A 10,570-nucleotide genomic window follows, 5' to 3' on the forward strand; every position below is an offset into this window, starting at 1 on the left:
TATCTCACGGATTACTGATTACCTGACAGAAAGGCCACAGCCTATAAGACTAGACAGCATTCAGGCTCCACAGGGGCTGTGCTGTCTCCATTCCTGCTCAGCTTGTGCACCTCACTCTTTAGATGTATTAGCGATGGGCAGGTGGAGGAGTACAAAGCACTAGTGTATGATTTTGCGGTGTGGTCTCAGAGGAATCATCTGGCCTGAATGTGAAAAAGACCCATTAGTTGGTGATCGACTTGATAAGGAAGACGATGGCTACATGGCTGGTATCTATAACAGGACAGGATGTTGATTTGGTGGAGTACAAGCACCACTGACAGCAGGCTGAACTGGAAGACCAACACAGAGGCTGTATACAAGAAGAGTATGAGCAGTCTGTTTACTAACGAATCGGAGACTCTTTAGCATATACAGTAAAACTGGATAAGTGCACTCGCTAGATGCCTAAATGTAAAGTGCCATCTATAATGATTTAACACTGCACCGTAATGTTATAGCTAAGTTTTGAAGAAAGGACAAAATGTCTGCACATTAAAATTCAGGTGGTTTGGGCCCATCAAGCGTTTGTGCTCAGGTGTCTGTAAGTTGATGGTTGGGGCATGTTTAAAGGCTAATCAGTGCTGAACAGTGAAAAAGAGTTCTGTGTGTTTTTAAGGACAGGAGCTTGACACAGGAAGACTGAAGATGGTGTTAGGTCAAGGTGACGACTCATTAATTACTGGTGAAACACTCAGCTTATATCAATCATAAACATCACTCTTAAACAAAACATAAATATTTGTTTAAGAGTGAAACATCAGTGTTCCTCCAGATGATGTCTGGGTGAGCCTCTTTTTAATAAAACCTTTAAAATATTCAGATTAGTAACATAAGGTCACTAACGCTTTGCAGGTAGTAGACAAACTTTGTGGTATGAAAAAGATCAATATTTTATTTTTGTTACAGACAAAACTTTCTTTGTAAAACAGTCAAACTGTACTTTTAATGTTTGAAATATTCAACATGATCATGTAAAACATTAAAACAAAATTTACTCAAACATCTACAGGTGAGTGAAACAGGTAGCAAAGTAACAATGGCAGCAAGCCTGCTTCAGCTTTTATTCACCAGAAAACCATTCATCATGTTATATTAAAAATAAATCTCTTTAAATGCAATACTTTAATAACAACAACAACAATAATAATAATAATAATAATAACAACGATATTAATGTTCCCTAATCATGTCTCTTCAAACATTTACATAAATAGTAAGTGTGTTGATTTTAGAAGTCATTGTAATTAAAGGCCATTCTTCGTTTGCATGAAGACACTGTGTGGCTCGGTATTCTGCTTCCTGCAAAAGAAAAGATGAAAAAATACATTTTAAAGTAAAACGAACAGCAGAGAAAAGTTCGGTAAGTGCAACATTTTACCGTGTACAGTTTGTCGTTTCCATGACTGGTTATTAGTGCCTGATGTTTTCTGCTGAGAAACAACACAATTAAAAAAGAAAAGGTGGTTATAAATTAGCTATTTGATTCTCAAATAAATAAATAAATAAATATGTATGAATATATATATATTCATTCACACCCCCAAAACAGTAACATATATGAACCAGGATTTCAGATAAACAAAGCTTTTGCATGAACAGTACAAAATTGAAGACACTCCTCTCATTAAAACTAAAGAAGGATAAAATTAATACGTTTACATCAGATAATATGTGACAGAGCATTGCATTAGATGATATTTATACAGCCGTTAACTATTTGAGCTATAAAAATCTCTTACCTGTTTTTTTTTTTGCTGTAGACCAGTCCAAGAATGACTCCAGATGTGATGATGAATACAGCTGATCCAGTTGCAGCATAGAAGAAAGTTACTTCTGCAGAACTGTTTGTGGTGGTATTGACTCCGTCTACATTATTTAAAAATGCTGAAAAGTAAAACAGGCTCTGATCAGTTATAAGGGAACATCAGGATGCTACCTACTCTTTGCCTGTCCTGTAATATTAATTTCAAGTGTGTTGTAATATATTTAAATTCTGAACATTGTTTCCTAATTGGTTTGGTCAGATTAACTGGTTCACATTTTTCATTAAATAAAGCAGTTTGATTTCTTTGACAATTACAGCAGGCATGTCAGTGATGATTATTATTACAATGTTACCACTGCAGAAAATAATGAGAGAAATACAAAAAGTGTAAATCATAAAAGTTATTAAATAAATCTACAGTTTACCTTCCACAGTTACACTGAGATGAAGCTTATTTGATCCTCCAGTCCGTACACACTCACAGGTGTAGTTCCCGCTGTCCTCTGCTGTTAAATTTGTCAGGTGGAGAAACACAGTCTGATTTTCTGTCATCAGTGTGAACCTGGAGTCACATTCATGCTCAAAGTCGTGTCCATGTCGATACATCAGACTACAGTTTTCTCCTCTGCTCCTCTCTGTGTGAATCTTACACACTATCAGCAGGATAACTTTTGTTGTTTCATTGGTGCACAGTGGAGTGACATCTGCTTCTTTACTAATGGTTTTCACACGTTGCTCCTGAAAAGCTGCAGTACAAAAAAAAATAAAAGTCAGTTTAGTATGAAATGAAGCTGCTATGTTAGCACTTTGTGTATAAAAAAAAATTTAAAAATACAAAACATTTATTGGTAAAGGTAACATTCTCCCTCTAAAAACCAACATATATTAACCGTTCAGTATCAAAATGTGCTACATAAGCGATCATTTACAAATAAAAGCAACTCATACACAATACCTTTTGTGCCTGTACAGAACAGCAGCAGAAGCAGAGCAAACCACAGTTTCCATCTATCCATACTGGTCAATACATCTAAACAAGTCTTTAACTGCTGCTGGTTGTGTACACTGTACTTTACTGTGCTGCAGGGTGGAAGTCAGATACACCCCTTTGCGTTTATCTGCAGCTACCCAAGCTCAGAGGACTGAGCTGCTGTCAAAGCAGGAAGTGCTTTTATGGATTGAAATGTAGCCTCACCCATTATTGTCAGGTTAAAATTGGAATTCATGAAGCAAAAACATTGAATGAAAACCAAACGCCAAGAAATGTAAATATTACATGCGACTGATGTGTTACCAAATAACACTCACATTACATCTGTCAGCCAAATCCACTCAAACCCTGCAGTCCTCTAATGGTTCCACACTCCCACTTAACATCTAAAAGTGACACACCTTTCTCCATCTCTGGAACAGTCTTCCCTCTTTTATAAAGTTTTCCTCTTCCTTTTTTAAATTCAATTTGAAGATCTGCCTATTTTCAAGTGTCTTTCAGGTCACTTTAAAAACCCAACCCAGTGATCTTTGCAAAACATTTCACAACAACAACAGAGGATTAATGCGCACGTGTCGCATGTCAAACCTGACACATATACACCCTGTGGTAGTTTGTGTTGCTTTAAAATCCTCTGGACTTTGAGATGCAGCTGTGTGGATGAGGTGATTGACTTGGGATTAAAAATACTTTATTAGAAATTCTGTATTTATTAAATGTGATTTTAGTCAAACAAACAGACATGAAGCAATAAAATAACATAGATTTGTCTGAGATTCACAGTTGTGAGGTTGATGGTTTCACACAGAAATACATAAAATGCAAAAAAATAAGTTTTTTAAAATAGAAACAAAGAACAAAAAGGCCTCTAAGCACATTTTCTACCCTCTGATTGATATATTAGTCTATAGTACCCATTTTCTGTACAACAAAGTATCTATCTTTACTTTACAGATATTATAAAAAGATATTATCTGCACTTTGTATACTAAGTGGATATTGAATACTTCCAACTTAGTACTTGATAGTTTCATAGATTGCATAATCAACATGTAACTCTTTTCTATCCATTCCCTGAGTATTAATGTACATCACTGTGACATCACAGGTAGCTGGACTGGAGTTAGCATCTTGCTGGGGGCGACCTGACGTGATAGTTTGGTAGACATCAGTGGTCGGGTGTTGAAGGCTCATGTAGGGGTCCACTTCATCCTAAACAACATTTCGGATTTAAACATATTTAATATTTAATATTTATTATAATATTTAATTACAGTGCTGTTTAAAAATAGACACGCTGTCACATGACCCTAAACATTTTGAGAAGTGTGAAACAGAACTACGTCAAACTCACCAAAGTCTGCAGAGTTTCAGATCTGGTTAAGTTAGATGGTCCTGATTGGTTTTCTCTGTTAGAATAAAAACATCAGAGTTCACAGGGTGAACATTAAATACCTCAAACCTGCTAATGTGGGTATCTCTTCATGCTGCTTTCAAAGAAGCTAAGAAAAAATCTGACATTTTTAAATCATGAAGTGTTATTTTACAAGTTAAAAAGTTTTCACCTGGGAGGATTTCTCCTCAGGGTGACACAACACGTTATCCCAGCCACAATGATGAGCGTAGCAACAGCAGAGATGATGATGACTGTTGCCATGAACTTCATGCCAGAAAACGCGTCGTCCTCTACTGAACATTGATGCAAAAAAATAAATCAGAGACGATCAACATTATCTTGAAAAATATAAAAAAGACCAAACAAGCTTACATTCCACTGTGATATTAAGACTCAAAACCTGAGTTTCTCTTTCATATGAGCATTCACAGGTGTAGTTGCCACTGTCTGCTGCTGTTAAACTGGTCAGGTGGAGAAATACAGTATGATTCACGTCTATCAGTGTGAACCTGGAGTCACAGCCACACTTTAACGGCTGCTCTCTGTATAGCTGGCAGCAGGTTTCCCCTGTGTGTCTCTCTGTGCTGATCCAACATTTCACTAAAACCAAAGCCAAGTTCTGACTGGTGCACACTGGAGTGATGTCTGGCCCTTTTCCAGTGGTTTTCACGAGTGTCACTGAGAGAAAAGGACAAAATTAACATTTTACCAACATCAGTACAAAGAGTAGTTTTCTGTCGTAAAATAGGTTTAGTACCGTACCTCTGCTGTCAGCACACACACACAGAGGCAGAAGAACGAGCCATCCACGTCTCCATCCGTCCATAGAGCCTAAGAGATTAAACTCAAGTCTACCTGCTATGTTCTTTTAATAATCTGTATTAAGGTACAGTAACCTGTACATGACCTGATGTGACGTGGATTGAAACAGAAGTGAACCTGACTGCTTCTACTTTCCTGTTAAAATACATCATCAGTTCCTATAAGTCTCATATACAGTCATGTGAACTAACACAGACCTGTGAAAAAACTAAACACACCCTTACTTTCTCCATGGGACAGGTTAGCAGTCACGTACTGCTAATCAAATGCACTCTAATAAATAAAGTGTGAGCACTTATATAAAAACAGACGCTTTGACAGTTTTCAGGTCTGGATCATTAAGGTTTGTGCTGACACTCTGCCACAATCTTTTCAAGAAATTCACCTCAAGCTCAGACCGTGCAAAAAAATGTAAAAACCTGGTTAGCATGTTAAATATTAAAGTTCATGACAGCAGTTAGAAAAAGACTGAACAAGTATGGCTTGTTTGGAAAGCTTGCCAGGAGAAAACCTCTGCTCTGTGAAAAGAAGATGGCAGCGCGGCTGCAACTTTGGTAGCAAAGTTGCAAAGCTAACCAGCACAAACACCTCACACCAACTGTCAAGCACGGTGTGGGAGGAGTGATGTTTTGCCCTTGTTTTGCAGCCACAGGGCCTTGGCACTTTGCAGTCTCTGAATCGACCATGAACCCTTCTGTAGCAAAGTATACTACAGTCAAATGTGAGGCTGTCTGTACAATAGTTAAAGCTTGGCCCTAACTGGGTCATGCAACAGGAAAATAATCCCAAGCACACCACAAATCTAGACCTCAGCTCAACTTAAATGCAGTGGTAGGACCTTAAGGCCTAAAAGAAAGTCCCCAAACATCAATGAACTTAAGCAACGCTTTAAAAATGCACAATGATTTAAACGACTGATACAGAAAATGATTACTTAGTTATTTCAGCTAGAAGTGTTTCTACAAGCTATTTGATGATGGTGCGTAGGAGTGCAGAGGAGTCCTGTGAAACTCTCTTTTTCACAAAGGCTGATGGGTAAACTTCAACTTCTCAGTTCTCACTTTCAGGTGCATGAATGCAAAAATGTTTCATGTCAGCTCTTATTTAAGTTTCATATAAGACGTCTGTGGTCAATTTAGTTTGTGGTCGACGTTTGGTGATTTTGTTTTTTTGTAAACACGTGCGTATGTGTGGGAGTAACATCTGACACTGGTCACAACAACACAACTCACAGGCAGCAGTGTAAAAAGTTAAAAACAGTTGCTTTTAATTTGAATGAATATGAAACGCTAAAAGCAGATCCCCATATCATATTGCTGTGAAATTGAGGGCCTAGAGGCACAGAGCAAAAAAAGAATATGATTTAATGATATAAAGCTTGCTCTATGGTTTTCTTCCATGTTTAGTTTAACAAAAAACTAGCTGAAGATATGAAAACATCTATAACAAAAAGAAAAAAACAGAAAAGAAATCGTTGTTTCTTAAAAAGATATATTCTGATATATGTCAAAACTTTGATCTCTCTTTCTTTTGTCTATTTCCTGTTTCAGCTGGGCGGTCACCATAGTGATGGCTGTATCTGTATCTGTCGCCTCCCCGCTGTTGTAAGCACCAGCCTGATGTCGCACAGTCTGGTAGAACTCATCTGACGCCCCGTGAAGGCTTGTGTATGTAGCATCATAATCGACTTTACCCTGTAATAACATCAAAATTTGTAAGGTTTTTGTGCTCATAAACAAGCTATATAAATTTGGCAGCCAGTGACTCACTTTAAAAAACACAAGGTCACATAATAGTTTACACTATGAGCTTATGCACTTGGGCTGTGATCAGGAGACCTGTGATGGTGCTACTGCCGCTGATGTTTACCCTCTCTCTGTGGGGTTTAGCCAGCTTCATTGCAAGCAGATGTTACATGAGCAATAATGGCTGCTTCCCAACTTTCTTCTGCTTCTGCTAGATTAAAGCTAGCATAAAGGTGGGATTTGGGAAGTGATTGCAAAGAGTATCATCAGCTTAAATTCAAATTGAAGACTGCCACCTTTGACCTGCATGCAGGCGTGACCCCATTTGTGTTTGCTGAACGAGTATCTCGGTGGCATGAGCTGCAGGGAACACAGACTGCAGCACAACCAATAAGAGCTTGCTTTATATTTATTATGTATTAAGGTGACTATCAGATTTAACATCTCCACATCATTTTGGTGTAAAAGTTAAGCTTGATTTAGATTAAAACAAGTGTTAAGGGTCAGTGACTTGAATGACAAACCGAGGTTTCTTTATATTTTGGTGCTTAAAATTTTGGACAGTTCCCTTGTTATTCTATTGTAATTACCGAGTGCTCGCTCTCTGTTCATTTTGCACTTGACTGTCCATTGATTTCCTCGCTGTGTCTCTTATGAGTTTTCCTTGGCCTCTTCATGCCCTGTTAGTTTCTGGAGTTTTGTACTTCTGGGTGATTCCTCCTTTTGTTGCGTTTATATGGACTTTACCACCAGCCTCACAGTGAAGCTTGGCTTTCGTTCTGCTCTGCACTCTGGTTTGTGCCTGACTTTAAGCCCGATCGTGCCATTTCGAGCATTTTAAAGGTTAATAAAGTTTTCCACATAATTAAGCTGGAAATAATGTTTCATGGCCTACTACAAGTGTTGTTGTGAAACCTGAATCATACTGAAAGTCTGAGCTATTCGCTTTACCAAAGTCCCCCTGGTCTTTCTCTCTCACTACTGACCCTGAAAGGAAAGAAAAATCCCTTTGACTCTCAGTTCTCTGTGTCTCTAAGATGTGCATCCTTTAAAAGACATCCTTGTTTGTCTTAAGTGGGCTCCTCCAAAGCATTATGCTCTAAACACTGGCAGCATAATTGTCACAGGCAAGTTTTTGAGAGTGTCAAACTTTTTTATTTGATCCTCTAAGCAACAATCGTGAGGTTTAGCGCTTTATGCCAAGGGTAACTTTTTTTTTTGTTACACCTTCTCTCTGAATAACAAGTGCACTGCTGCAGTGACATGTGCACATGGTGAAGTGCCAGCTGCCAAGTATGTGAGAGGATTTTCAAGCTGTTTCATTTCTCAACTTATATTTTCTAACTTATACAGAATTTATGCATCTCTCCAAGTTTTTTATGTTGCATTGGATAAGAGGGCTAGCTAGATTTCTAAATGTATGGTTTGTAGGAATGCACACAATAAATTTGCTTTTTTTACTCTGTTATAAGAACGCAGAACACCAGAATAAAGAACAATGGGATTCACTTACTATTGATATAGGTGGCTCTTTCCTTGTAGGGTATCTGTGAACAAAAGTGACAGTTACAGCCATGCAAAACCCTGAAGTGAAACAGATGAGGTAATCCTAAATCTATTACAGGGTCAGTTACATATAGTTTGATTGAAATTAGTCTCTAATGTTCTCTCTAATCTCTAAATGTTCACATGCACAATTAAATCGTCTTTACAAACTAAAATTGTTTGATTACTGATTGTCCAGTTGTTTAAGTTACAGTTCTTTTCTCGTGTATTGTAACCACAAACTGCTTAAATTTAAGGTACGAGAAACAAATTTTCACCTGCAATGATTTTGTCTCAGGATAAATCCGAGGACAACTCCGGCTACAATGACAATTCCAGTACATATACAAATCACAGTGGCAGACATCAGCTGCCTCACTGGAGAAGTGTGAGCTTCTAGAATAAATCACAAAAGAAAAGTTAGAAAATGTAGAAAAAATAGAGTACAAACCACCGTAAAACCAGACTTTAGACATTACCTCCAGTTTTAATTTTAGGATCAGTACTAGAGCTAATATCCCTCAATCAGTTTTCATTTGAGCCATGGTTCAAAAGAATGAGTCTGTGATGCAGGTCCGATTTATTCAACAGCAGTCTGCCCACAACTTGAACAACAGCACAGGAGGCAAACAGAAACAGGCATGAGAGAAAGAACAAAGCAAACACGTACCTTCCCCCGAGATAAGGAGATGGATAATATCTGTCCCATCGCTACGTGAACACTCACAGGTGGACTTCCCACTATCCTCTGCTGTTAAATTGATCAGCTGGAGAAACACCGCCCGGTTTTCTTTTACCAGCCTGAACCTGGAGTCGCACTTGTTCTCAAAGCCCCGTCCATGTTGATACTGCAGACGACAGCCTTTTGCCCTGTTCCCTTTTGTCTTTATCGTGCACACTATCGAAATGTAATCCACTCTAGACTTGGAGCAAAGTGGGGTGACATCTTTTTTTCCCCCAATGGTTCTCATGATCGTCTCTGCAATTAAAGAAGATATGATGAAGATCTGTTTGGCTTAATTGGTCCGACTGTCTCGATAAAAGGGGTTAAAGACTGCCTTAAATACAATAGATCAGTGCTATAGTCTGCTTGTTATTCTACAAGACTTTAAAACTGATTGGATGTGTATAAATCATACAGTACCTTCAGTGTCAAAACTCAAAGACAGAGGCAGAAACAGAGCAAACCACAAAGCCCTCTGGTCCATAACTGCAGCAATGTCCAAACAAATCAAGACGTTATACCCAGAAGAAAACGATACATGCTGAATGCAATCCTTTGACACAGTAATCATCAAACCACAAGAGAAAAAGTATCAAGTAGAAGTAGAGTCAAGGTAGAAGTGCCGAGACAGGGAAGCGCAACAAGCAACTGTTTCTAATTATCCGGTAACATTCAGCCAATGACTAAACTGAAGCACATTGTTTACAGTGTTTATACTCTACAGCAGCTTTCACATCAAAGGTTTTAGATGTAAGGGTAAAATAATGTATCATAATAACCCTTTACACCTTTTAAAATGATTTTTTAAGTCTCAGATGAATGCTAACAGCCACTTTTAGTCACAGCGGATAGCTCTGCTGGTTTGATTTGCCAGCCTTTTACATGGGATGCTCTTCTTGATGTGATCCCAAAGGGATCTGTGCCTTCTCCTGGAACTGAACTGAGGATTTTTTGCTTGTCAACCAAATGTGTAACCTACACGTGACCTATTACACCGTCTCATGATCTCTTTAACAAACACTCAACACACCCTTACTACTTCTATATGACTGTCAAAGATAGCAGTGAGATGCTGCTAATCAAATAGACATGATCAATTGATCATCAGCAAAAACAGAATTTTGGGGATTTGCTGGTCTGGAGCATTCAGGTGTGTTTTAATACATTATGTTCTCATGAGTGGACGTGCCAGTAAATCCACTCATAAGGTCTGTTACAAAAAGTGTTACATCTGAGACTCGACAGGCCTCAATTATCATGTTAAACGTTAAAGTTCATGAAAGAAAAAGACAGCAAGTATGGCTTGATTGGAAGTGTTTCCTTAAAACAAGCCCCTCTTTTGAAAGTGCATAGCAGCATGATTTAGCTTTGCAAACTTGCATCTCAGCAAACCACAAGACATCTGGAACAAAGATCAAAGTGGAGATGTTTGGTCATAATGCACAGCACCACGTTTGGCTAAAATTAAACAAGCATATCACCACAAACACCTCATATCAACTGTCAGCACGGTGGTGGGGGGTGATGATTTGGGCTTGTT

The 10,570-nt window shown here is 38.3% G+C and overlaps 1 protein-coding gene across 1 annotated transcript; it reads right to left on the bottom strand.

The window, feature by feature from the left end:
• Positions 1-1,133: 1,133 nt before the first annotated feature.
• On the bottom strand, positions 1,134-6,915 carry LOC134621077 (uncharacterized). Its single transcript, XM_065469758.1, has 10 exons — positions 6,835-6,915; positions 6,530-6,710; positions 4,567-4,872; positions 4,364-4,487; positions 4,153-4,207; positions 3,889-4,010; positions 2,233-2,553; positions 1,782-1,926; positions 1,421-1,472; positions 1,134-1,341 (listed from the first exon to the last, which is right to left on the bottom strand). Exons 1-7 carry the CDS (start codon positions 6,913-6,915, stop codon positions 2,523-2,525), a joined length of 900 nt encoding a protein of 299 aa, XP_065325830.1. The 3' UTR covers positions 1,134-1,341; positions 1,421-1,472; positions 1,782-1,926; positions 2,233-2,522.
• Positions 6,916-10,570: the final 3,655 nt, after the last annotated feature.

Source organism: Pelmatolapia mariae, linkage group LG23 (assembly GCF_036321145.2).
Source record: "Pelmatolapia mariae isolate MD_Pm_ZW linkage group LG23, Pm_UMD_F_2, whole genome shotgun sequence".
NCBI classification, from domain to species: domain Eukaryota; kingdom Metazoa; phylum Chordata; class Actinopteri; order Cichliformes; family Cichlidae; genus Pelmatolapia; species Pelmatolapia mariae.

Excerpts from the sequence above, each read along its gene's own strand:
- LOC134621077 (XM_065469758.1), bottom strand. The coding sequence starts at position 6,915 with ATGAAGCTGGCTAAACCCCACAGAGAGAGGGTAAACATCAGCGGCAGT. Across the intron at positions 4,488-4,566 it reads TCTTAATATCACAGTGGAAT|TAGAGGACGACGCGTTTTCT; the intron begins GTAAGCTTGTTT and ends ATCAATGTTCAG. Across the intron at positions 2,554-3,888 it reads ACCTGTGATGTCACAGTGAT|CTTTTCAGGAGCAACGTGTG; the intron begins GTACATTAATAC and ends TTTGTACTGCAG.